The following is a 27,950-nucleotide window of genomic DNA, read 5'->3' as shown; positions in this document are numbered from 1 at the left end:
GACAGAGCAGAGCCTGACACTAGAGCTGTGCAGTTCTGTCCTTCAGGTAGCAACCTGATGATTAAAATCTACAGAAGTGGGTATTTAAACTATAGAGGTCTCTTTAGTCAAATTTCTTTTCCTTATTTTCCATTCTTCCTTTTACAGCCTATTTTAGAGATTTTTTTCATATTCTGGAGCTTTTTATCATTATAAAATTTTTTTCTACCCTTTTATCTAATGACAGTGAAGTCATGGTTGTCCATTACCTTGTTTTTCACTATCAAAAGTTCCTTAAAGCTTAGAAACTTGCTTATCTAACTTGGTGTTTTTTTTATATTGCAAGAAATGTAGATTTAATATTGATTGTTGTCTATCAAAAATTTAAGCTTCTTGCACTGTAATTCGGTGTCATATATTTTATAAAGTTTGCTTTGTTTCTAGTAGAACAGTTATGTTCTGTCAGACTATTACTCATTTCTTAACTGCTAAATGTCCTTAAACATTCAGTCAACTCTTAATTATGTAGACTGTAAAGGGTGGGGAATAGGAGTGAAAAAGATCCATTATGGATAAATCCAACCCATAGTTTAAACAAAATTATTTAAAATGGAATGAAAAATGGATTTAATATAGGCTTATTTACTTAAAATTGCAAGTAAGCTATTAATAAAATACCTTGAGGTTTTGCAAACCTAAAAATACAAGTAAGTTCAATTGAGGGAGAAGGTGAAACATAAATTACTTAATTTGTGTTTAGGTAAGGTGTATTGCAGGAATGCAAAGTATCTTTATAGGAAATCTATTAGTGTGAGATACTCCATATTCATTTTTAAGAAGGAATCTGATCTTGATGGATCTAGAAAGAGCTTTCTATAAAATTCAGTATTTATTCGTGTTAACAAATTAGAAATAGGAATTTTCTTAACTTGATAAAGGATACTTCTAAAAATGTTAGCACTTAATCATGAAACTTTAGAGAGAAATACACCAAATTGTTAATAGTGATTATTTATGAATGACCTAAAAATATCCTGTAATTTTTTCCTAATATTTATATATAAAAGTATGTTTTACTTTTATAGTCAGCACAAGTAAGTGTTTAGGACTTTTGGGCAATGCTTAGACTATTCCTGTCTTTACGTTTTTTACCCTTTGAAGTCAATTTTTCTGTTTAAGGGCAATTATACTTTCGTTTTCTTAACATTCTTTAAAAATATATATATATTCATATCTATTTTTGCCTTCAAAAAGTATGTTCCTTAAAAACATAAAATAGTATGTGTACATGATTCAAAAATCAGCCACAGATTATACAGTGGAAAAATGTCTCCCTCCCACCTCTATTGTCACCCATCTCATCACTCAATTTTCCTCTTCAGAGGTAATTGTATTACTAGTGTCTTATGTATCCTTTCAGGATAATATGTTTCTTTTTAATGCTGTTACTAACATTTGGGTTTTGTTTTCCATCTTCTATATTTTTTAAACATCAGAGTAATTAAGTAAACTTTATGCAACTTGTCAATTTTTACTTTCAACTCCATATTCCTACTCTTTTACTTCTCTGGGTAGCCTAGAAAGACTAAAGAGAAGTCTTTTTAAACCCAGACTGTTGTATCTTTCACTTCTTCTTAAACTAATGCTTTTTCATTATTTCAGAAGAGAATAGGAATAATTCTCTCTCCCTTATTCATACATAGATAGGGATGATGTGTCTGTGTATATCTGTGTGTGTGTATGTGTCATAATATATATGGAGTACTATGATAGAACTCTGAATTTAAAGTTTGATGACCTGTTTTTGAGTCAGCTTCTTAAATACTGATGAGTGTGGATCTTGGGGCATGTGTCTATACTTGTTACTATTTCTTCATCTGGGAAAGCGGGATGTGGTATTATCTGAGTACTTTCACAGTACTATTTTTGAGTCCTTTGAAATAATGTAATTGCAGTTTGTAAGCTATAAAGCACTATAACAATGAATATGATTTATTTGAAATATTCACACATATTCGATGTCTTCATTTTCCTTCCAGTTTTTCTAAGATAACTCACATTAGATCATAGGTATTACATTGTATTGTCTATCTTTGCTTAGTAGAAGTTTTTGCCAGGCAACATTGCGTTATGCATAATTTAGCTTATTGAAATGTATAACATTTATTCATAAAATCAATCAGAACAATGAACAGTTTTATAAATGCGAATCAGAACTTTGAGGTTATGGGTAATAGCTACCTTTTATCAATCTCAGCATCCAATTTGTCATATTCTTTGTGTTCTGTGTATAATTTGTGAAAGCTCTTTTGATGAGGTCTAGGGCCCTGTGAAACACAGTTTGAAAGACACTTGGCTAGACCCTTAACCGTTATCTGGTGCTGACATTTATAGTCACATTCTTTGAGGGAGGTCCTGGTATTCAAAGCCCTTTTGTGTATTGTTACATAGGACATTTGATCATTTACCTTATCATGGAAAACATCTACCTGCTCTAGGACCTTTGTCCCTTTATAAAGTTACTGAATTATACCCAGATTAATTAATCTCTGTAATTTTAACATTTAACACCTGATGCAGTAAGCAACATCCCCACTTTCCTTGTCCCATTAATGTAATGTATCAGGTTTAAAGAAAACATTTATCAACCTAGCTAAAATAATAGGCATTTAAAAAAATTACAACCATCTTTTGTTTTCCCGGCATCCTTGGTCTGTTTCCAATCTTATCTGGAACCTTTCCAGCTTTCCCAGACCATTCCTGTGTGACTAACTACATTCTGGGAAGATCATTATTGTTGGGGACAACATTTAACCATATTGTTTATTCCTTCTCCTTTCTGTCTTGTAGTGGAGTGTTTCCAGGCCTTTGTTGACCCCACTCCTGATACAAGTAAATGTACTACCGTCTAAGGGACCTGAAATAGACAGTACCACACATAGAGTGTGGAGAAGGAACATAATAAAACACTAGTTTAGGATATCCTGCAATCCTGTACTAAAATGACTGGATCCCACATGTCTCTTATGCTCTGTTCTTTTCCTTCTTTTGTTTTTCTTCTTTCAGTTTGAATATTTCCTATTGACCTAACTCTGAGTGTACTGATTCTGCTTTGTGCTGTATCCAGTCTACTGTTAAACACATCCAATAAATTCTTAATTTCAAATATTATATCTTTCACTTTTAGTGTGGAGAGTATCTCTAGAAATTCTCCATCCTTTTTTTTTTTATTTTCTTGAATATATTTATAATAGTTATTTTAAAGTCCCTGTCTGCCAACTCTAATATTTGGATCATCTGTCGGTCTGCTTCTATTATTGTCTGTTCATTCTTTCACTTACCAGTCACATTTTCCCTGCCTCTTCAGATGCTGTGTAATTTTGATTGTATGCCATATATTGCATATAAGAGAATTGTAAATGCTGCAAATGATGCTTTCCCCAAAGAGTATTTGACCTTTCCTGTGTCAGGTAGATGGAGGGGCTGATGACCTAATCTAATCAGTGATTGAGCTGGGTTGGGGCTTGGTTGCCATTTTAATTTAATGTAGTCTACTACTGGCTCATTCTTTTTCCATGAATAGGGCTCTCCTAATATTTTGATTGAAAGCGTGGCAGGTCTCCATCACCAGCTCCTTCAAAAACTGGAGGGAGTTCGCTTCTACCCTTCTGTCCGTAGTTTAAGTTTGGCTCTTGAGCCTCCTGTTGCTTGCACCTTTAAAATCTGGCAAACATCTTTAAGGGAGGAGACTCTTGTGATTGTCAAAAGTTCTACTTTATTTTTTTCAGTAGAGTTTCTCTTTCCAGACCAAGCGTGATTCCCACTGTGTACCTAGAATCTGCGAGTGACCCCAGGGAAGGAAATGGCAGCCAGTTGTCAGTTCACCTAGAAAATATTCCTTCTTCCTGCAGTTTTACTTCGTCTGGATCTCATTACTTTAATAGCTCTCTATTGTCTTTGAACAAGTTTTTTTTATCTTTTCCCCCATAGTTTTTGCAACAGGAACATTAGCCTGCTATGACCTGCTTATAATCTTACCTGGAAGTAGAACTGTAACAGGATGTTAAAATGGGAACTCTTCTAGTATTTATTCAGAGACACCAAATCCAAGAACAATAGATTGCAAGTAACCTACGTTCAAAATTGAGGTGCTGTGTCATTCATGCAGGATTTGCAGAAACAATGCCCAGAGACAAGTATTGCTACAGTTAACCTGTCACTTACCTATAGGCTATATAAGTAAAGTATAAGAGTTCATGAGAGGGACCTCATATGAGAACTTCCTTGGAGAGAGTAGTATATGCTGTGGCTTTTCCCCTTTCTTCATCCAGATTGAGGGGCTTCAGGAGAACCTCTTGGTTTGACATGCATGTGCTGCTGAGGTTTGGGAGATAAATGGACTGATACCTGACTTCCACCTGAAAAAGGCTAAAAAGCGAGACCAGCTGGAGCTGCTTTTGTATCAGTAGAATGAGGAAAGGACACAGTGGGAATGGCCTGCACATTCAGAGTTTGATGGGTCAAAGATGCAAGAATTTTCCCGTGGGCCCGATAGACTTTACTAAGGTAGCTGAAGTTGACTTGTTTTGAAAGGATCAAGAGGCCCACCTTGGAGAGTCAAAGTGACCCAAGCAGACCACAGAGAAGTTTTTGCATCAGGAACTAACTGTAGGTAAGAGAGGCAGCGTTTGGGCTTCTGATTGTCACAGGACCTCACCGCCTCATTACTATCACGTCAGATTTCAATCAGATCAGCCCTATAAGGCTTGTTTGTCCCCTTTTCCTCTAAAACCTCTTCTTCCTAGTGTTCCAGAACCTACAGGGCCCTTAAAAATAATAGCTGGAGAGTCATGGAGGAGGTGAACTTAGCAAAATTGAATGAGAGAAGGAAGTTTTTATTTAGATCAGGGTAAAATTTTTAATTTCTGAAAAGAGATTTATTGTTAATATATATCTGGGTATGACTAGAACAGCTGTGGGATCTTCTGGAGATTTTAGCAGAAAGGAGAGAAGTAATTTGATAAGGGTTAGTTTGAGGGTAATGGTGTGGGAGGGGAGGAACTTACCAAATCCAGCTTGTTGAATAAGCTGTATTCTCCTTTTGAAAACTTGGGAATCCAGATTTAGTGGTGTTGAGGACAGGTAGAATACATGGGGAGAATGGAGGGATGTTACATGATCTGCATGAAATGCATACCATTTTATAGCAAAACATAAAACATTTTTTTCTAAACACAAAATATATGACCATGATATCTATTAAATTATCCAATGATGCTTTATTTTCACAGAGACTATTTTATTCTAACTCGAGTTTTCTTCTATTACCATCATATTTTTTTCCTTGAACTGTTAGATCAGTCTTTATTCTCAAAATCCAGCATGACTTTAGCTCTGCTTTTGGGTTATTATGGGAAGCACTGTGAAATGATAGTTTCATAAGAGCATCAAGACTACAATCGTGAATAATACTTAAAACTGAAATACATAAGATTTTTTATTAACTCCTTCATCTCAGACTTTTTTCTTTTATGAACTTTGCTTATCTTTATGGCTTTGTGTGTATGTAAGAGGATATAATTTCTCCCTAACTTGGTTTACTCCCAAGTTTGCTCTCCCAGTGGGGAAGAGAGGGTGAAGGGAGGCTGTATTTGTGTTGATGATGTGAAAGTTCAGAGTTAGATACTGAACAAAAATTTATCATGAAAAGTAACTTAAAAGAATTTTTTCCCCATAGTTTTTATGTGATGACATATAATTTGCATTAACAAGTATAAACAATACATTAGTCTATGTACATTACCCAAACATTTTAACCTCTACATGTAAAAGCACACTGTCAACTTCAGAGTGCTATAATTGATTTTATTTTGTAGGATGCTAATTTTTTAAATTGTCAGATGACAAAAACCTTTCTTTGCAACCAAATACAAGCATCACAAAAATGTATGACTTAAAAAGTTGAGTTTTTACAGAACTCTATTCTGTATTACAATCCTTCTTTTATGCATTTAATTTAAAAGATTCGAATGACATGTATTTATATTTTATGTTAGGATTTCTTTTGTCATTTAGGATATTATGTTTTTTAATTGTTAAAAACTTAGAATATATATTAAAATAAATTTAGAAAATTCAAAAGCTACATTATTAAATATTTCTGAGCCCGTTTTTTAGTGTTAGCTTTTTTTTCTTTTTTCTTTTTTTACAGTAAAAAGTTTCTCTTTTTGGAAGGACTTGAAATATTTTGAGTAATTATTTTTAGAATTGATACTTAAATCTTTTCAATGGTAGGGACTATTTTATTTGTGTGGGAGATATGTTGTTATTTTTCACAGGCAGTAGAACCATCTAGCAAGATCTCCAAGAAGTGTTCTCAATGTAACATTTAGTGGTAAAGATGAAAAATTTTTTCAATCATTACCCAGTTCTTCCTTCTGCTTCTAAGAAGAGCTGTACCAAGCCAAAGAAGAATAAGAGTACCAACTTTATTCTTTTTTTTTCCGATGAGGAAGTTTGGCCCTGAGCTAACATTTGTTGCCAGTCTTCCTATTGCTTGAGGGAGACTGTTGCTGAACTAACATCTGTGCCAGTCTTCCTCTATTTTGTATACGGGATGCCACCACAGCATGGCTTGATGAGCAGTGTGCAGGTCCACACCTGGGATCCAAACCTACGAAGCCTGGGCCACCAGAGCTGAGCTTGCAGACTTAACCACTACACCACTGGGCAGGCCCCTCAATTTTATTCTTATAGGACTCTTAACTATGGAAATTTTATTGTCCCCCCATTTTAATTTGGAAGTGGCTGTACCAATTTACTTGTCCAAAGAATTTTTTTTTCTTGAGAAAAATAAATAGTGAAATCTCTAGGTTTTATAGTTAAGCACATTCTATAAATATTTTACTTATTTGGGATACTATTCCAAAGTTGTTGCTTTAGTTTTGTTTTGCTGTGTTTTTATTACTTGTTTTTTTTTACTTCATTTACTCTGTATTACTTTATTTCTTGTTTCTAGTAACTATGTAAGAGGCAAAAGAGTGTTGGTAATTAAGAATGCAGCCTCTTTGCTTGCCACTTGCTAGCTGTCTGACCTTAGGAGTCTTACTTTATCTTTGTGCTTTCATTACCTCGTTTGTCAAATGGGAATAACATTGTGTATTTCATCAGTTGTTGGAGGATTAAGTGATTTAATATGTTTAAGACCTTAGTGTTATGTCTGATACACAGTAAGTGTTTAATCAGTGTGAACTGTATGTGAGATGGATCCCTCCCCAGATTTGATTTTTGATATGAGACTGATGAAGCCAAACATGTACCAAGAGGACATGAAAAGGATTATTGCTCATATGATGAGGCTTTCTGGGGAAAACAGGACCGACTCCCAAGCTGGTCCAAAAATGACTTGAGAGAGAAGTGATAGGAGATATGGGGCTAGGGGGACAGTTTCTGCACTTGTGTTTGTGCCCAAGCTTGCCTGTTTTGCAGTTCCCACCTGCACCAAAGGAAGGAGCACCCTGGGCTTCCATATTAGCTTGCTCAGATTTGAGACAGGGGGTGAGGGCATGGTGGAACTTGAAACTATCAGCAGTCAGATATCAAAAATGGAGTTGGATTCCTCATTAAACTCAAGCAGGATAAATGAAAAGAAAACCACACCTAGGTGCATCATAGTCAAACCCACGAAAGAGAAAATCTTGAAAGCATCCAATGAAAAACGGCATGTTACGTACAGAGTTGGAATTACATGAATGACAGGTGACTTTTCATCAGAAGCAAGGGGGTCAGAAGATTGTAAAATGACATCTCTGAAGTGCTGACATCAAGAAGTCATAACCGTAAATGTGTATCTGCTTAATAAAAAAAGCTCCCAAATACATGTAGTAAAACTTGATAGAATTAATGGGTCAAAATCACAAAGCCACACTTATAGTTGGAGAGTTCAATGAGACCAAAAAAATCAGTAAAGACATAGAAGATCTAAATTACACTATTAACTACCTACTTGATATTTATAAAATACTAAATCCAACATCAGTATAATACCTGGTCTTTACCAGTGCTGTGATAACCTCACCAGGAAGGACTATTTGCAGGGCACAAGTCTCAATAAATTTTAAAAGATTCACATCAACAGAATATGTTCTCTGCCAACAATAGAGCAAAATTAGGAATCAATACTGATAAGACATCTACTAAAAAATGGAAATTAACACAGTTCTTTTATCTGTGCATTATTTAGAAGAAAACCATGAGAGAAATTAGAATATATTTCAAAGTAAATGATAATGAAATTACAACATATCAAATGTGTGGATGCAACTAAAACAGTGCTTAAAGGGTAATTTATAGCTTTAAATAATTAAACTAGAAAAGCTACCTAAGACTTCACCTAAGAAACTAGAAAAATAGATTAAAGAAAATGGAAAATAAGTAGAAGGAAGAAATAATAAAAAATAAGAACAGAAGTCAATGACTAGAAAAGAGACAATAGAGATAATTAACAAAGTCGAAAGCTAGTTCTTTAGATCAGTAAAATTGATAAACTCCTATTAGACTGATGGAGAAAAAGAGAGTGAGAGAGCCTATAAGCATAAAGTACTTATGTCAGAAATGAAAGAGGGATTATCGTGTTAGGTTCTACGGAGGTTGAAAGCATAATATGCGTGTATTTTAAATAACTTTATGCCGTTAAATTTGTAATGGTCACATTTCTTAAAAAATATGTTACCCCAGCTGATGCAAGAAGAAATGGAAAATTTGGATAGACTTGTATTGGTTAAAGAAATTGAATTCATAATCAGAATCTTTCCCACAAAGAAAACTCCAGGTCCAGGTGGTTTTACTGGTAAATTCAAACATTTGAGCAAGATATAACATCAGTCCTACAGAAACTCAGGAAAAAAGAGTTATTTTATGAGACCAACGTAACCCTGATACCAAAACCTGACAAAGATGGCACCAAAAGAAGAAAATATACAGATTAATATTTGTCATGAACATAGATGAAAACAGTTAAGAAAATATATTCCAGCAACATACAAAAATAAGAATACATCATGATTGAGTGAGATTTATTGCAACAATACAAGATTAGTTTATAATGTTCAAAAGTTAATCAGTGTAATTCACTACGCTAACAAAGGAGCAAGATCATAAGATCACCTCGCTTGGTCAGAAGCGTTTGACAGAATTCATCATCCATTCATGATAAACACTCCCAGCAAGCTAGAAATGTAAAGAGATTTTCTCAGTCTGATAAAGGGTGTTTAAGAAAAACTGACAACTAAGAATATACTTAATCATAAAATGCTATATTTTCCTTAAGATCAGAAACAGGACAAGGAGGTCCACTCTTCTGTCTTCAATTCATTATTTTAGTGGAGGACCTACTTAGTGCAGTGAGTCAGGAAAACGAAATATAAAAGGCATAAAGATCTGAAAGCATGGATCAAAACTCTCGCTTTGTGTAGACACCGTGACTATGTAAGAAACCTTAAGGAATCTACAAAAACAGCTACTAAAGCAAATGAGTGAATTTAACAAGGCTGTTCTTTACAAGTTCAGTGTATAAAAATCACTTGTATTTTCGTAAATATTAACAGCAAACAAGTGGAAATGATATTAAGAAAACAATTCTATGAATAGTAGCATAAGTAAAATTAAAATACTTAGGAATATATTTTTTTTAAAGACACAAGATCCGTACACTGAAATTTGAAAACCTTGATGAGAGAAATTAAAGAAAACTAAATAAGAGAATTCTGCTTCGCATATAGCCAGATATGCTTTTACCAGCCTCACATTCCCTCAAATAACAATTATAAACTCTGCATAAAATAAAAAATAAAAAAAAACAGCACTAGAGAGTAAACAAAAATATGCCTATTGGAGGAGATTTGGCCCTTGGAAGAAGGGAATGGCATGGGATGAGTTTTCTGTTTTTGTAGCTTTTATCTGTGTAGAATTTGCAGAGTAGCTAAAATTTTAACACAAAACTCACTGTTTTTCTGTCCTGAAGAACCAGAGGTCGGAGTTTGGGACAACCACAGCTGCTGAAGAGTGAAGGGAGAATCCTAGCAAGGAGGGAGCTACAGAAGGGGAGCCCCATATTCTGCTTAGAAAATTCACCAAAATCACTATGCTGACCCCTAAACCCACACAGTGTTGAGTAGCCTTAGGGCAGCCTAGCTAAAGGTAAACTGATTTGAATTGCTGCCAAAACAAAACAGTTAACACTTAATAGAGGAATGTAACAGAATCTAGCATCTCCGTCACATAACATTCACAATGTCCAGCATATAGTCCTAAATTACTCAACATATGAAGAACAAAGAAAATGTGACCCTTTCTCAGGGGAGAGACCAATAGAGACCAACCCTGAGATGACCTATGTTAGAACTAGTATGCAATAAATTGACAGGTATATCATGTTTGTGAATTGGAACACTCATTAGTATCAAGAAGTCAGTTCTCTCTCGATTCAAATCAATCCCCATCAAACCCTAAAAAAATAATTTTTTCTGTAGAAATGTACAAACTGATCCTAAAATTTACATAGAAATGTGTAGGACCTAGAATATCCAAAGCAATCTTGAAAAAGAACAGCAAAGTTAGAGAACTTAAAGTATCTGACTTTAAGACTTTCCATGAAGCCACAGTAATCAGTACAGTGTGATTCTGGCATAAAAAAAATAAATAGATAAATGGGATAAAATAGAGAACCCCAAAACAGATACTTAACGTGGTTATTTGATTTTCAAAAGAGATGCCAAAGCAATCCAGGAGGAAAGTCTTTTCAACAAATAATGCTGGAAGAGCTGGATATCCATATGGAGGAATGAACCTTGACCCACCTTAACACTATTCAAAAAAATTAATTCCAGGTGGATCATAGTTCTCATCTAAAAGCTAAAACTATAAAACTTGTATAGGAGAATATATTTGTGACTTGGGGTTAAACAAAGGTTTTTTTGGTTTTTTTTTAAGGATATAGAAAGCAATGAGAGGAAGCTGATAAGTTAGACTTCATCAATATTAAAAGCATCTCAGCAAAAAAAGCATTGTTAAGAAATGGATAAGAAAGTCACAGAGTGGAAAAAAAAATTTGCAAAACATATTTCTGAAAAGAGAATTTTATCCAGAATTTGTAAAGAATTTCTATAACTCAATAGTGAAAAGACCAATAGCTCGATTTAAAAAATGGGCAAAAGATTTGGATACTTCGCAAAAGAAGATGTACAAAGGGCCAGTAAGCAAATGGAAAAGTGTGCAATATTGTTAGTCATCAGGAAAGTACACATTGAAACCACAATGAAATACGACTGCATGACCACCAGAATGACTATAATTGAATAAACTGACCACACCAAATGTTGGTGAGGCTGTGGAACAACCAGAAACTCATATATTGAGGGAGAAAATACAAAATGCTACTTCCCAATCTGGGAAAAAGGTCTGGCAAGTTTCTTATAAAACTAAACTTGCATCTACCCAATCACCCAAGAATTTCACTTCTAGATATTTATCCCAGAGAAATTAAAGCATATGTCCACAAAAAAACGTGTACTTACTTGAATGTTCATAGCAGCTTTATTCATAATACCCCAAATCTTGTGACAGGTCAGGTGTCCATCAGTAAGAGAAGGGCTAAACAAATTGTGGTGTCTTTATGTAATGGAAAACTCAGCACTAAAAGAATGGACTACTGTCATGTACGTTAACATCGGTGGATCTCAAAATGATCTGAGTCAAAAAAGCCAGACCTGAATGAGTATTTATAATTCTATTTATATGAAGTTCTAGATGAGATTAAACCTATGGTGAAAAAAAACCAGTGATTGCTTCTGGGGGTGGGGGAGGGGGTGGCAGGGATTGACTGAGAAAGGGGCATGAGGGATTTTCTGGATGGATGATCTTGACAGGATTGAGGGTTACACAATTTCTGCATTTGATAAAACTCACAAAATGGTACTATTAAGATTTATTTCACGCTATGTAAATTTTACCTTAAAAAATGAATAAACAGTGAACTTGAGTTAATGGTATATGCATGCTAAGTGTCTACATTTGAAATATCTGCAATTTAATTTTTAATATATGAAAAAAACAAGATGGATTGATAAATAGATAGAAGGGCAAGGACAGAGCATGGCCTAGAGCCTTTATTGGAGTTTTCCAGGGGACAAATGGGCCATGCCAGGTAGATAGGCTAAGTTTGAATGTCATCAGGCTGTAGGAGTGGTTCCTAGTTGTTCAGTACCTAGCACTTGGGTGATTTAGGGCAGGAGGAATATTGGTTTGTTGTTTGAGAGTTTGATAGAGTAGTTAGGGGTGTGGGCTCTGGATTGGTTGGTTTGTATGTCAAAGGTGTGTTCTCAAGGGAGTCTCTTGCTATCTTTAGGAATTAGCTAGCTCTGGGAGGGGCAGTCTCTCCAGGATCAAGGCCTCAAATGCCAGAGTATTAAGGATACAGAAAATAGGAAAAAATAGGCAATATATACTCCTATAAAAGTTTGAAACCACTGATTTAAACCATCATTCTTTAGAAGTGTACCTTAAAAAATTTAGGCTCTTAAGTCAGCCAGAAGCAGATATAAATCCTGGCTCTCATCTCCATAGCTCTGTGACCTTTTGAGTTATTTAACTGTTCACGTTTATTTCTTTATTTGAAAATAGTGGTAATGTTAATTCACTTTGTAGAGTTGATATGAATATAAATCACATAATGCATGTAAAGCACTTTGAATAGTGCCAGGCACATAGCAAATGCTAAAAATAAGTATTGGCAGTTTCTTGGTAAGTGTTCTGTAGCTAGTGAAAATTTCTTGATTGTTCACTTGTATCCTTTGCTAATTTGTTAAGGACAAGGTTGTTCCTAAAGCTTCTTTCTTGGGAGGAAAGATAAAAAGCTATCTGGAGGTAGGCATCTTCTTGTTTTCCATTCCCCATCACTCAGCTGTTTAGAGGTGATGAAGTACACAGACAAATATAGTGCTTGTAATTATAGAGACTTGCTTTTTTTTATTACAATGATCAGCTCTTGATTCCTGAGCTATTTAAAATAGAAACTTTTAGTCTTGCTAGTCATTTATAAAATGAAAGGACTATTGTGTTGTAAGTAGAAATAATTATGGATGGGTGGTCACAGATTACTCCGTAGAAGTCCATATGTCATGAGTACATCAGCAGTCAAGAGCTGGAGCCTCAGGTGAAGTTCCTTTTGTTGATACCATTCTGCTAGTTTGTTGACCCCTTTAATTTTACTCAGTGTTCAGCATGCTTTATAACCCTTCCACAGTGACAACCTAGATTCTTACTCCTTTTGATTTGTAGAAGAAATATACTCTTCAGGCAAGAAGGTCATGAAAACTAATAAATTAGTAAAACATAGGTTTATTACTTTTTACGCTGGTGGTTTAATTGCTGCAGTAAATCATGCAAATAGGGCAGGAGCAGTAAAACTCGTTTAATGGTTTATATGATTCTGTGGTATGAGCCTTCAAAGTCAGTGTTCTTTTCTTGAGTTTAGTTTTCATTGCTTCTCTTTTATCTTCTGATAACAGATATATAAATAAATATACATGTCCTTAGTCCAAAAAGTGTATTAGTTAACAAATATAATGTCTGTTTGAACTAAAGTACAAAATGTTGATGTGTGTAAAAATTACCTATGCATGTATATAATTGGTAAATTGTACCCTAGATTTTAAATTTTAACTTCAGTTTTCAAAGGTCAGTTTATTCTTAGATGAAGAAAAGCCTTAATGTATTAATTTTACTGATACTTATGTAAAAAGTGATTACTAGAGAAGTTCTATACTGATTTCTGTCAGGTTTTCTACCAAGTTATCTGGTTAGTCCAGCAATCAGCTAATACACTGTATGCCATACAGATGTTTTTGGCACTTTAGTATCCTGATGATTTTCTTAGCTGTTCCAACCTCTGTTCCCCAGATTTTTTTTATTCAATCTATGTAAGCAAGAAAGTTACACAGTTAATAGAGGATAATCTACCTCTAAGAAATTATGTTTCATACAAAGAACTGCAGGAACTTTACGTGAGATTGTAACATGGACTTGCTTGCTCATCTGTGTATTGATGCAGGGACAGCATTGTGGACTATTTATAGTCTGTTACATCATGTTTCAACATATATTTGTAATGTTCTGTGTTAATTGCATTAGTGAACAATATCAGATTTTGATGAGGCAGAATTTATCTGAGACCAATTTTTGGTTTTAACCAATTAGCATGATATTTTTCAATACTTAAGAGTTTTTAGAATGTCCTAAAGTCAGATGGTCAAATAAATTTAGGAAATGTTGAGTTAATGTGTTTGGGATAGTGCTATCATTATAATAATAATAATAGTAATAATAAAATTTAATACTTTCTTTGTGATATGTTGTTGATTTCACCCAGCAAGTATTTTTATTTGTTTAACGTTTTCAGACCTTTCTCTATCTTTCCTCCTTGTAAACAGCTTGATGTTGTGCAGTTTGATGCGTTTCACATTCTAGAAATATAGAGATATCTCTTGTCTTATTCCCTTAATATTGTTTAAATGTATAGAAACATAATTTAGTGTAAACTTATGCTTATCAGAGGCCAGTTTATACTGAGTTTTATAGCCAAGAAGATTCTAATTAACATCAATTTAATGAATGATGCTGTTTTTGTTCATATTGATTTTCTGTTTCCATTGTGATTGTAGTGCTGAATGCTACCCATGACTAAGTTTCCTTTTGAGGTCAGCATACTACCATGGGCCTTGTGTTGTGAAATTTTCCCACCTCTTTTCTCTAAAACTACTATGAAACATAATTTATGTAGCACATCCTGATATCATTTGGCCTTTTTCGTATGATGTCGTCATTTACATGTTAAATCAATCTCTCTACTTATCCTTGGTGCTGAGGTGATTGTAACAGACCCAAACGCAGACACTGAGATGATGAAGCAGTACAGGGCTGGTGCTTATCCAGGTGATCCAGGATATGTGTTTAGAAGATTTATGTAAGTTACTTATTTACTCAGAATAAAAATGTAACTTAAAAAATTATTGTAGGAACCAGACAGACCCTTGCCAGTACTGTATTTGAGGTTCCCAGGCTTCACTCATAGAAATGCTGGTGTAGGTGGTATTAAAAGCTCAGAAAGCTGTTGGTAGAGTAGAAAGTGTTGTTTGACGTTGTTGCTGGAATCCTGGCCCTGCCACTTGTTAGGTGTATGACTTTGGTGATGTGGTTTTATTATCCTTCTGAGGCTCAGTTTCCTCAAATTTAAATTGAGATAACAATACATAGCTTGCAGGTTATTGTAAGGTCCATAATGTTTTTAAAGTCTTAAACAGTCCCTGACATGTCATAGCTAACTTAGGAAGGTAAATGTTATTATATATTTCATTGATTCTAAGATGCACATTTTTTCACTTTGGGATGCATCTTATAAATAAAATTGGAAGTTTTTCCTTTTAAGTGTAACACAGAATAATGTTGCATTTAAAGTAGATAACATTTTAGATTTATTGAAATAGGGAATGTGTCAAGACCTTTTATGTAGTTGTTGCAATCAGTGCCATTTCTCTAACATTTTTCCTGTATTCGTTTCTTTTAATATTTTTTAGGAACTGTCCATACTAGCAGTTATAACTTGCCCTTCTTTATTAATAAACTGAAAACCTGAGAGATCCATTTTTCCCCACTTTTATTTAAAAATATTTTGATTTAGTGTGGCTAGGAATGTTGTGATCCTATTTTTACTAATTTAGTCACCAAATACCTTGTTTGCTAGGTGGTAGGTATACAAAGACCTGTGGGAGTTCAGGGTCTTATGAGGAAAATAAATTGTAGTTAAAAAGAATCAATCTTTAAGGAAGAGTGGGTGATTAAAACTGCCTGATTTAAATCCCCTTGACTAGTAGGTCTTAAAAATTGACCTAGTTTGCTAGGCATACCTAAAGAATTAGTGGATAAGTCAGAAGGTGCCTAGGAAGCGGCTGTTGACGTAAATGCATGTGGAGGAAAATGGGTACCAAAGACCCATGTTAGATAGGACATTGTATCAGAAGAGAAGGAACAGGGCTCAGGCTGGCATTTTATTGTATCCTATAGTAATGCCCAAAGTAAACTGGAGTGACGCAAAATAGGAAATAATCTGTACTTCTTATGCTTAGTTATCTAAGGTTAGAAACATCTTTTTATAGAAACGTGAAGATGACTTGACTTGCATTTAGTTCTGTGGCAATATTTTCTTTTGTTTCATTTGTTTAATTTTGGTAAAAGACAATACATTCACATGGTTTAAAAATATATAATCTCTGTATGTTTATGTTTACACGTACACGCATGCATGCATACATACCAACAGAACAAGCATACATTGAAAAGTCTCCCTTCCCTCCCTCTACCTAGCTCAGGTAACTACTACTGTTCATGGTGTGTGTGTGTGTGCATGTATCTTTCCTGTATGCATACACAAATACTTAGATATTTTTACTTGTCTTTTTTTCACACAGTGAGTGGCTTACTATACATAGTGTATTTGCTTTTTTCACTTAATATGATATTTTAGAGATATTTCCATGTCAATTCATAGGGAGCTTTCTTTGTCATACACCAAATTACCTTATGAATATTTTTTTATAGCTACTTTTCATTCTGATTGTTATTTCATTGTCTGAGTTCTTTTGTGTTTTTTCTTGTTTGTTTTTTTAGGTAAAATTTTCAAATGGTGAAGTACACAAATTATAAGTGCTCAATAGAAATAGATTTGACAAATGCGTATACAGTGTATCAGTCACCCAGAAAGTTCTTTGGTGCTCTTTCCCAGTGGTTCCTATAGAGGCAACAACTGTTTGAATTTTTTTCACTTTCACTTTATTTTGCCTCTTCTAGAACTTTATGTGAATGGAATCATTCGGTATCTAGTTTTTTATGTTCAACTTCAGCCAGCTAAATATTTCTGAGATTCATCATGTTGTGTGTATCAGTAATTTTTTCAAGATTGTTTTGCAATTCAAGATCTTTTGCATTTCTGTATACGTTTTAGATCAGCTTGTCAATTGTTATAAAAATATCTTGCCAAAATCATGATTGCAGTGGATTTGAAAAAAATAAACCAGATATGATCAGGGAATTAGGGAAAACAGACATCTTAATTTGAGTCATTTAATCTGTGAATATAGTGTATTTCTTTATATACTTAGGTTTATTTAATCTTTCAGCAAGGTTTTTAATTGTTGTCGTATAGGTCTTACACATCTTGCATCTGCCATTTGTCTAAGCATTTTATGTTTTTGATACTATTTTAAATGGAATTCAAAATTTTAATTTTCAAATTGTTTATTGCTAGTATAATAGAAATATAATGGATTTGTATAAGTTGCCTTTATATCCTGCAACATTGTTAAATTCACTAATGAGTTCTAGAAGCTGCTTCAGAGATTGTCTGTATAGACAATTATGTCGTTGTCCCAAAAAAGCCAGGTTTTTGTTTTAGCTTTATTGAGATTGACATATAACATATATAAATTTAAAGTGTACAGAGTGATGATTTGATACCATATATATTGCAAAATGATTACCACAGTACAGTTTGTTAACACCTCCATCCCTTCACATAATTACCTTTTTGTGTGTATGTGGTGATAACTTTTAAGATCTACTTTCTTAACAACTTTCAGGTGTATAATGCAGTACCATGCTATACGTTAGATTCCTCAGAACTTATTCATCTTATCGCTGGAAGTTTGTGTCCTTTGACCAACATCTCCCCATTTCCCCCACACCCCAGCCCCTGGCAACCACCATTCTACTCCCTATTGCTTTGAATTTGGCTAGAAAAAGCAGTTTTATTTCTTCCCTTTCCAATATTTTTGTCTTTACTTTTTATTGCCATAGTGCACTAGCTAGGACCTCTACTACAGTGTTAATTAGAATTATATCATTGTTGATTAAAATAAATCATTAATTTTAAATATTTCTTGCTTCTAATATAAACATTTAAGCAATAATTTCCCTTTAAGCACTACTTTAGCTTTAGCCTCCCCACCCAATTTTTTATATTGTGGATTCATTTTCATGTAGTTTAAAGTATTTTCTAACTTATTTTGTGACCTTTTCTTTGACTCATGGGTTATTTAGAAGTATGTTGTTAATTTCCAAATATTTGTGACTTAGAATTCTAAGTACCTTTCAGTCATTTGGTTTCTAATTTAGTTCTCTGTGGCCAAAGAACAATAGTCTATAAGATTTCAGTTTTTAAATTAATTGACCTTTTTTCATGATCCTTGCATGTGGTCTTTTTTTAATTGTTCTGTGTACACTTGAAGAGGATTCTATAAATGTCAGTTAGATGAAAGTGGTTGGTGGTAGTGTGCAGCTCTTCTATGATGTGTAGAATTTTTTTGTAGTCTGAAATGGAGTTAATAAGATTACTCTGCTGATTTGTTCATTTCTTTTAGATTTGTCAGTTTTTGCTTCATGTATTTTAAAACTATGTTTTTAGATGCATATAGGATTGTTAATGTCTTCTGATGAATTTATCCTCTTAAGAAATGTCTCTTTTTATCTCTGGTAATATTCTTAGCCTTAAAGTCTTATTAATTCTTATGGTATGTTGTGTTTAACTTACTGCTTGCATGAACCGTGTATTTCCATTCTTATATTGTCATCTTATATATGTATTATATTTAAAGTATGTCTTTTTGTAGACATTTTGCATCTTATATTCATTCTGATAAATCTCTACCTCTTATAGGAGTATGTGCTGTATTTACGTATAATGTTGTTATTGATACGGTTGGATTTACTCTTTGTTTTACTCCTTACACCTTGCTCTTTGCTTTCTATTATCTGTTTTTTGTTCTTCCTTTTCTCCTTTCCTTCCTTTGGGCTTAATTACTTTTTTAGAATTTCGTTCTAATTTTCTCTATGCTTTTTAGCTATATCTCCTTGCCTTGGGCCCAGGGCGGGGATCGGGGTCGGGGGTGGTGCTTTCCCAATGACAGTATACATCCTTAGATTTGCAACAGCGTGCTTGTTTTTAACACTTCCTGTTTCTTCTGCTGCTGTTATTATATAAATTACATCCACATACTTTTAGAATTATAAGTTTTGCTGCAATTGGTCATCCTCCTTTAGTAGAAATTAAGAGAAGAAAAGAATATCATCTTTTACATTTACCTACATACTTATACTTTCGAGTTCTCTTAATTTTTTCCTGTGATTTAGAGTTTCTGTATGTTGTCCTTTCTTTATCCTGAAGAACTTTCCTTTAGCTTTTCTTTGTGCAAAGTCTGCTAGAAATGAATTCTCTCAATTTTTATCTGAATATGTTTTTGTTTTGACTTTTATGCAGGATATTTTTGTTGGTTATAGATTTTAGGTGTTTTCTTTCCTATGTATATGGATTGTTCTGCTCTTGCTGCTGTCAAAGTTAAACAAAGCTGGACGTTGGTTAAAGGTAGTAAAAACAGATTTTATTCAGTAACCATCGCAGTAGGGGAAAGAGCTGAGCTCAATTCCAGTTTGCACAGAGGTGACTGGGAAAATGAGGGAGTAGGGAGAGGGGACAAGTGAGGGCTTGAGCAGAGTCAGGGAAGTGAAAAATTACCCAAAAAGTGGGTAAGAGGGTTGGTCATTGTCAGTGTGATTGGCCATCTGTGTCTGCTAAGTGGCATTTATTGAAGTTAGGCTTCTACCCTCACTCAGAGTGTAGACTGGGAGACAGAGGCCCTATCCTTCTTGGTGATTGATTACATTTCAAAGGAATGGTTTTCAGGTCCTTGAGAAAGACACTCCCCAGTTGTAGGAGACATATACATCTCAGAGACAGGAAGGATTTACAGTTATAAGCTTGTTAAATAAATACTCTAAAGAAAAGGAGGTCAGGGACCTATAGACAAGTGTTGGCTGGTACAAATGTAAATTATTTTGGCAGCCTTTAGCTTTTCCAAACAGGAACTCAAAGGGGCTGGGTCATACCAGGGACACAGCCTTGGGCTGCTGGAAGCCATGCTGGAGTTCAGTCAGGTGTCTTAGTGCAGGGGTTTGGATGGAGCCCTTTTTGCCAAGAGTTTTTGTAGTTCTCACCACTTTAAAGATTTTTCTTTTGTTTTTAGGGATTTGACAATGATGTGCCCAAGGGTGCTTTTCTTGGTATTTAAACTGCTTGGTATTCACTGAGTTTCTTGGAAGTATAAGTTTAGTTTTTCACTCACTGAAAATGTGTCAGCCATTCTTATTTCAAATATTTTTTTCTGGTCTATCAGATTTCTGTTGATCCATCTTCAAAATCACTGACTCTTTTGTCTTCTCCAGCCATCAGGTTAATGTTTTATTTTTGATTTTTTGATTTTCAGTTCTAGAATTCCCATTTGATTCGTTTTTATAGTTTCATCAGCCATCACTCAGCCAAGATTCCCATCTGTTCATTAAGTGCATGAACATATTCATAATAGTTACTTTAAAATCCTTGTCTTTTAGTTCATCTCAGGGGGTCTGTTTCTACAGGCTGTTTTTTCTTTTGACTAGGGGGTAACATTTTCCTATTTCTTCACATGTTTAGTAATTTGTGTTTTATACTGGATATTTGGGACAACACATTGTAGAGACTGTGAATTCTGTTATCTTCCTCTGAAGAGTGTTGATTTTTGTTCTGTCAGATAGTTTTGGGTGGCCTCAGAGTCCAAACTGTTTGCCTCTAATGTAAGCAACAGCTGAAATCTCAAGCTTAGTTTCTCCCAGAACTAAGTGCCAGTTTTCAGCAGGCTTCCACAGTCTTCACCCACATGTATAGTTTAGGGGTCAGTCAAGGATTTGGGCCAAGTTCACACTCATATTTTGATGTTTTTCCCCCCTGTGGCTCCCTTCTTTACAGGATTTCCCCCTTTTTCAAGCCTCTCCGGCAGCCCCAAATCCATCCTCTGATTTTGCAGGTCAGTAAAACTGTAGTTTTCTACCTAAGGTCTACTTGCCCTGCCTAGCTTAGGTGCGGGGTGCCCTTGGGTACAAAGCCGCATAAACACAGCTCTCATCCAGTGCGATTCCCCTCTTAGGAAGATTGACTTCAATTTTTATCTGTTTTTGGTCTCTCCTGTTTTCGAATAGTTGATTTTATTTTATTTTGTTCAGAGGCTGTCATTTTTATCTGAAGGAAAGTTTGCCTAATTGAGGCTACTCTGCAGGCAGAACCTCTGTTCTGTTTTGTGTATTCTTTTACTGATTGCATACTGTTTCTGTTATTGAGGATTTACGGTGAGTTTCAGAGTCTGGTAGGGCCAGTCTCTACTCTTCTTGTCAGAGTTTTCTTGGTCATTCTCATTTATTTTGGTGTGTTACATTTGGAATAATTTTGTTTGGGTCTTAAAATTTTTTTTTAATTTTTATTGAGATTGCATCAAATAAATTTGGCAGAATTGATATTGCTGTGTTGTCTTCCTTAGGAAGGTATATGTTTCTCTCTTTGCTCACTTTACTTTTGTGTTCTTTAGTAATAATTAAAATGTTTCTTTGTAGTTTTGACACATTTATAATTACATTTATTCTCGGTGCTTTGTATATTTTGTTATAAGTTGATTCTTTTTAAAAATATTTTTTCTTATATAAACAAGCAAAAATTTTACTAGCTAGAAGCAAATTTAATATTTTTAAATAAACCTTCCAATTTTGTGAGAGGGATACTATAGTAATTGGTAGAACTGAGGCTTAAATATACCCTATGATGACAATTGGAAAATAACTGAGTTAGAGTGGGGATCTGGGTCTGTCTGCCTCTAGGTTGATTCCATGTTTTTAATAACTACTGTTTATTATTCTCTGATTTATTTTGAGGCTTAAATAAAGCTCACCTAAGCTCTTCATGCTCTTTTAGGTTTTGGTTCTCCTGTCATCCCCAGAGTTACTTGAGTGAAATGTTCATTTTAGTCTCATAAGAGCAGAATAGCATCTTGATCTACTCTTTCATTAGCCATTTTCCTAAAATTATTTTATTGATTGATTGTGAGGAGTACCGGCGCTGAGCTAACATCCAATGCCAATCCTCCTCTCTTTTTGCTGAGGAAGACTGACCCTGGGCTAACATCCACGCCCATCTTCCTCTACTTTATATGGGACGCTGCCACAGCATGGCTTGACAAGCGTTGCCTCGGTGTGCGCCCGGGATCCGAACCAGCGAACCCTGGGCTGCCACGGCAGAGCACGCGCACTTAACCATTTGTGCCACCGGGCCGGCCCCCTTAAATTACTTTTGAAGAAAGAAGAGTAAGTTGTATGCTATTCCTCCTGAGGCTTAAATTCAGATTCATAAGACTCTAGAATTTAGTTGATTTAATTGTGATTTAAACTATGTGGTGCTATATGTTTTCAGTAGATAAATATCTTACACAAAAGAACCATTTATGTCATGGTTTTTTGGGAGGAAAAACAAAGGTCTGAATTATCCTCCAGTTTCTTGGCGTTTTCTGGCTTTTGTAGTCTGGGAAATGAAAGGTGGACTTAACTTTCACAGCCAAAAAAGCAAGAGAATCTGTAATATATCTCAAAAAGGTGCTAGAAAGTGTCTGAAAATTCATTTTTTTAACTGTCCAGTATTACAGTTACTCTAGCCCGCAAAACATGGCATAAAATGTTTCTGCAGCCCAGTGGTTGTGCAGGAGGCCCTGTAGCCCTGTAGCCCAGCACCCTAGGTGCTGTGTGTTGCCCAGCCACAGGAAGACAGCACTTTTCACCACCGCCCTTTGAGATGTTGATTATAGCTCTTTAACAGTATGTACATCCGGAATGTAATCAGTTGTTTGATTTTATTTTCAAAAGTTGTTTTGAAATGTTTCTTCCTCCTCCTTGATATTTTGATGATTTTATAATATGTAAGAGGTGGGATTGAGTTTCAGAAATTACCTTTTGACTCTAATTTTAAAAGTGCAATTTATGACCTGAGACACCTTGGCAGTTAAAAGTTCCATCCCAGGTTGCCTTTTAATAAGCTCTTCTCCCACAGATGAGAATTTACTTTGAAATGAAGTAGAGGCAGGGAAAATAGAATTATCTCTGGGCTGCCCATGTTCTGGAAAGAAATGTGGAAGAAAAATTTTGAGGTCTTTCTGGTCTGTGTCTTTGAGTTCAGGTGTATTGATTAAAAAACCTAGATAATAGCAAATTTTTCATACTTACACTCTTTTAAGAATTTGGTGCTTTCACATTTCTTTAGTCCTCACAGCAGTTTCTTAAAACTTTTAAGGTGGTATGCTCTATGCTATGTTAGAATGACTTCAAAATCCACTTCCTTGTCCTTTGTAGTAATAAAAGAGCAATAATAATTTTTCGTAACACTGAATATATAAGTATCTGAAATAACCTGAAAATCTTAACTGTGGATAAATGTCTATTTTAATTGGAATTTTTCCTATATTAAAAATATCAGTTGACATCCGTTTCTAAATAAGTTTTTATAAAAACTGGATTATAAAATGAAGCACTGTTAGTAAGCCTAATAGCATAGGTATAAGATCCTTTGTTGTGAATAGAGGAAATTGGAAAGGGCATTATAGGTGTGATTTCATTAAGCTAGAGAACATTGATGTTCACATTTTAAAAACATAATCATAACTTATCTGAAGTCACATGTTCCATTTTATTGGCTTCCTTCATATAGAAAATATAGAAACCACTAAATGCCTGTGAAAAAGTGAAGCAATGTATATTTTCTGGGTGAAGGAAGTATTCTGTACATTTTCCATGTTTTACATCATGGTATTTTGAATAACCATGCTTCCATGTTCACATCAATTTTTTGTTTTTCAATTTATGCACAGCACTTGCTCTGAAATTTGGGGACTGAGTACACCAAATACGATAGATCAGTGGGATACAACAGGCCTTTACAGCTTCTCTGAACAAACCAGGTGAATATTCTGCCCTCTATCAAATCCTAGAGATCTTGTGGGAGGGGGGGTGTTTTGGAAGACCTATAGTGGGTTGCTTAGTATAATTTTGCCTAGGATGTTTCCTTTAATGTAAAATAAGGCATGGCATTTAAAATAACCTGCTTGCCAGTATTAAAAACATGTTAAATGTTTCAGCTGATGTTTTGATCAATGAAATTCTAGTTTTGAATCTTTAAATTATTGCATCCCCTAAAGAATAGGAACTTTGATAACTGTATTATCATTTTAGTTTGAGATTAGATTATAATCTGTTGTTGGCCTAATTTTTAAGTAGATACATAACCAGTTTTTGCTAAATTTCTTGCTATCATCTAAATCTCATCTTTATACTAATAAATAGTTATTTACTGAACTCCTTGTATCACAATTAACGCTAGGCTAACTCGTTTTTATGTTATTTTTTTTCATCATTTTATTCTCTTTTTTGAGCATATTGGTATTTGTCCATTTCATCTCATCATATTCATCACCATCTGCATTTATGTGTGAGCTGTAGAAATATACCTCAGTGCTCAAAACAATGACAGCTGGGTAATGAGTTACATTAGTTTGAGTAAGTTACTTTTACCTCATTGTTGGTATTTACCATTCTTCACACTAGTTCTTTTTTTGATAATTCAGTCACCTACAGAATTAATGCCCTTAAAAGCCTGCCTCTATAAGAGTTTGATTTACGAAAGATAAAAGTTGACCAAAGTTTTTCAAGTATAACTATGTGATACTCTTTAAAAATCAATTTTTTCCAAAGTGGTTAGCCATTCATTGACATGAGTCATTTATTTAGCATATTTATAAGAAATATTTGCTAGTGCTGCTGCTTACTGAATAGTAAGCATTAAATAAATAGAGCCATTAAATAGTACATTTTTCTTGCTTGTACTCACTAAAACTAACTAAATGTCTGTCATTCCTTTCTTTATGCTCTTATTGTACTAATTTAGCCCAATTGACTCTACCTGTTTTTTTTAAAGTTCTCACCTTTCTTTTCCTCTTGCTTTCCATTAGGTCTCTTGATGGTCGTCTTCAGGTATCTCATCGAAAAGGACTGCCACATGTTATATACTGTCGATTGTGGCGCTGGCCTGATCTTCACAGTCATCATGAACTCAAAGCAATTGAAAACTGCGAATATGCTTTTAATCTTAAAAAGGATGAAGTATGTGTAAACCCTTACCACTACCAGAGAGTTGAAACACCAGGTAGGAAAATTAGATTTTTTTCCCCTTGTTTTAAATTAAATGCTTGAACTTAAGTATATTAGGTACTCTTATACCTATTGACCCAGGGAAATTTTGGTGTAAAATTCTAATAAATTACCTTAAACACAATATATTATTGGTGGTAATTAAAATACTTTTTTATTTTTTAAATATTTTATGGAAAATATATCTTAGAGGGAAAGATACGTCAGTTTCTTGGGATAGCATACTATTTCACATCAAAGTACATATCCAGGAAATTCTAATCCCACAGATTCACAGTCTGCTTAGAACTAAACTGATATCTCTTTACCTGTCTGCTGCAGTAACTGCTTCAATCGTTTTGCTCTTGGGGTGTTTTTTTTGAAGTACTTTAATGACATCATTTGTATCTGAATAGTTTGGTAAAACTCATAGCAAGACTTTTTAGTTTTCTTAGTTAGCTGTGTACTTGAAACTTTCTAAAAGAATAAAGCTATATTTTTAGAAAATACCCTAATTCTGATTTTACAAATCTTTCCACCACCTTTCCAATGGAGATTTATGAACTTCTATGGTAGTATGATATTGCCAGGATCACTTTGTTCCCAAAAGTACAAGATTGGGATAAATTGGGACTTCGAAATTTAGATTGTGGATTACATGGTAAGTTAAAATCATAATCAGATTTGTCAATTTCTCAGTAACTCTCAATACCAAATAGGTTGACCCTAAATTTAAAAAATTAAGCAGACTACTTTTTTTGTGAAAATGTTTAATAAAGGTCCCCCCTACCCCTTGCTCCTTGCCATTAACTTGGATTTTTTTTACTCTTTTAGTTTTGCCTCCGGTATTAGTGCCACGGCATACTGAAATCCTAACAGAACTACCACCTCTGGATGATTATACCCATTCCATTCCAGAAAACACTAATTTCCCAGCGGGAATTGAGCCACAGAGTAATTATATCCCAGGTATTTTTGCCTTTTGAATCTCCTAAAAATTGGGATAGATAAATATTTTGTTCATAAACATTCAAGTATTAATAAATTGTGGTTTGACTTTCAAAAAAATGCTTCTGGATTTTGAATAGAAAAATCTGATTGTTGGGTGATTATTTTGTGAAATGTATAAGCCTAGTACTTTAAGCATGTTTGTCTGGAGAAAAGTTTTACTTTTTATTTCATTTTCTTTTGCAGTGGCTTTAATCAAAGTACTGTGAGAAGCAGAAAAGAAAAGATCTTAGTAAGTTTGTCTTAGTTGATGAAGCTAAGAGAGATGCAGAATGTAAGCAAAATAAATGGCACAGGGAAAAAGTATTCCTGAAATGAATATAACTAAAAGTTGACCAAATAATCACTTTCATAGATAGTATGATAATGTTTAAGAGAAATGTAACATTTCTATAGAAGATACTTTACTTTTACAGATGTAGCAACACATATGTTGTACTGAAAATCAGAAAACCTCTATTTTAGTTCTTTTTTCATCTGGGCCACAGTAATGCCTGCTGTACGTGAATTCAACTACCTGGTTCTCAAATTCCACTCTAATTATTGTATTATGTGATCCAGTAATATTCCATGACACAGTTACTGCCCTTTTAGTTTTCACTGTGTTTTAGGAGAGCAACTTATATTTTCTCACTTTGTTTGTCTGTTTCCCTTTTTTGTTTTTTTTTTCCCTGGCAGAAACTAAAGCTATAATATTAGGATGAGGATTAAACTACACATTGGATTTTTTGGTGCCAGTTTTTTTTTTTTTTTTTTTTTTTTTGAGGAAGATCAGCCCTGAGCTAACATCCATGCCAATCCTCCTCTTTTTTGCTGAGGAAGACCGGCCCTGAGCTAACATCCAGTGCCAATCTTCCTCCTTTTTTTTCTCCTTTTTCTCCCCAAAGCCCCAGTAGATAGTTATATGTCGGGTAGTTGCACATCCTGCTAGTTGCTGTATGTGGGATGCCGCCCCAGCATGGCCTGACAAGTGGTGCGTCGGTGCGTGCCTGGGATCCGAAGCCGGGCCGCCAGTAGCGGAGTGCGCGTACCTAACCGCCATGCCACGAGGCCAGCCCCCTTTAGTGCCAGTTTTTTCCTCCTTGTGTAATATTCTTCTGTTCCATTCTTACTTTTATTTTATGCAACTGAAAATATGTAAGAAACTTATACATTAAAAGATATTTCTTTAATGTGTCTCATCATGGAAATGTTTATTCACTGAAGACAATTTTAAAAACATAAGAAAAAGAAGGATTTTTTAAAATAGCTAATTTTAAAGTTAGAAAGTGTTTTCTGATTGTTTTAATGTGCATTTCTTTGATTACTATTTTATTCCAATAGACTGCCTTTTGGGTTGCTAGGAAACATAAACTTTTTAAAAAGTTAGGAGGAAAGGGCATAAAGTGGGGTGGATTGTGAGGGCTAGGATGAGGGGAAAAGCAGGACTAAAACGACATTTCCTAGGGAGAAGATTGGGCTGGGAAAAGAGTTATGTGTGTGTGGTGTGAGGAGGGGGAGACATTTTAAGTTTTTGATGTGAGAATTAGTATTATTCAACAATACTACAAAACTGAGCTATAAGCATGCAGTCTTGTAAGGCACCTACCCAGTTATTATTTGGAAGGATGTTAATCAAAATGTTGAGTAGATTTCACTTGTGGAGGTGTTTGGGCTTATTTTTCCTTTCTTCTTTCTTTGTTTAGATTTGAGTATTTTGCAAAGTAGAAAATCAAAAGTGGTTTACACCTATTTGCTTTTCTAGACAATGGGACTTTACCCAGCTCCAACTGACAGCAGAACCTAAGGGTTCACTTTTTATTCTACTTCAAAAGAAATTTTAACATTTTTTC

General features: G+C 34.5%; 1 protein-coding gene across 5 annotated transcripts in view; it reads left to right on the top strand.

Moving 5' to 3' along the window:
- Positions 1–27,950, top strand: part of SMAD2 (SMAD family member 2) — a 78,180-nt gene that overhangs the window by 27,698 nt on the left and 22,532 nt on the right. For 3 of the 5 annotated variants that reach the window (XM_058557066.1, XM_058557067.1, XM_058557068.1), the window contains exons 3-5: positions 23,796–23,885; positions 24,933–25,126; positions 25,945–26,079. In XM_058557066.1, the coding sequence (XP_058413049.1) occupies positions 23,796–23,885; positions 24,933–25,126; positions 25,945–26,079 (419 nt within the window). Of the gene's footprint in view, positions 1–23,795; positions 23,886–24,932; positions 25,127–25,944; positions 26,080–26,342; positions 26,351–27,950 lie in introns of those variants that run through there. The other 2 variants (XM_058557069.1, XM_058557070.1) reach the window with 2 other exon arrangements.

Source organism: Diceros bicornis, chromosome 16 (assembly GCF_020826845.1).
Source record: "Diceros bicornis minor isolate mBicDic1 chromosome 16, mDicBic1.mat.cur, whole genome shotgun sequence".
Taxonomy (NCBI): domain Eukaryota; kingdom Metazoa; phylum Chordata; class Mammalia; order Perissodactyla; family Rhinocerotidae; genus Diceros; species Diceros bicornis.
The sequence above is the reverse complement of the archived record's forward strand: the minus strand, read 5'-3'. Positions and strand labels throughout refer to the sequence as shown.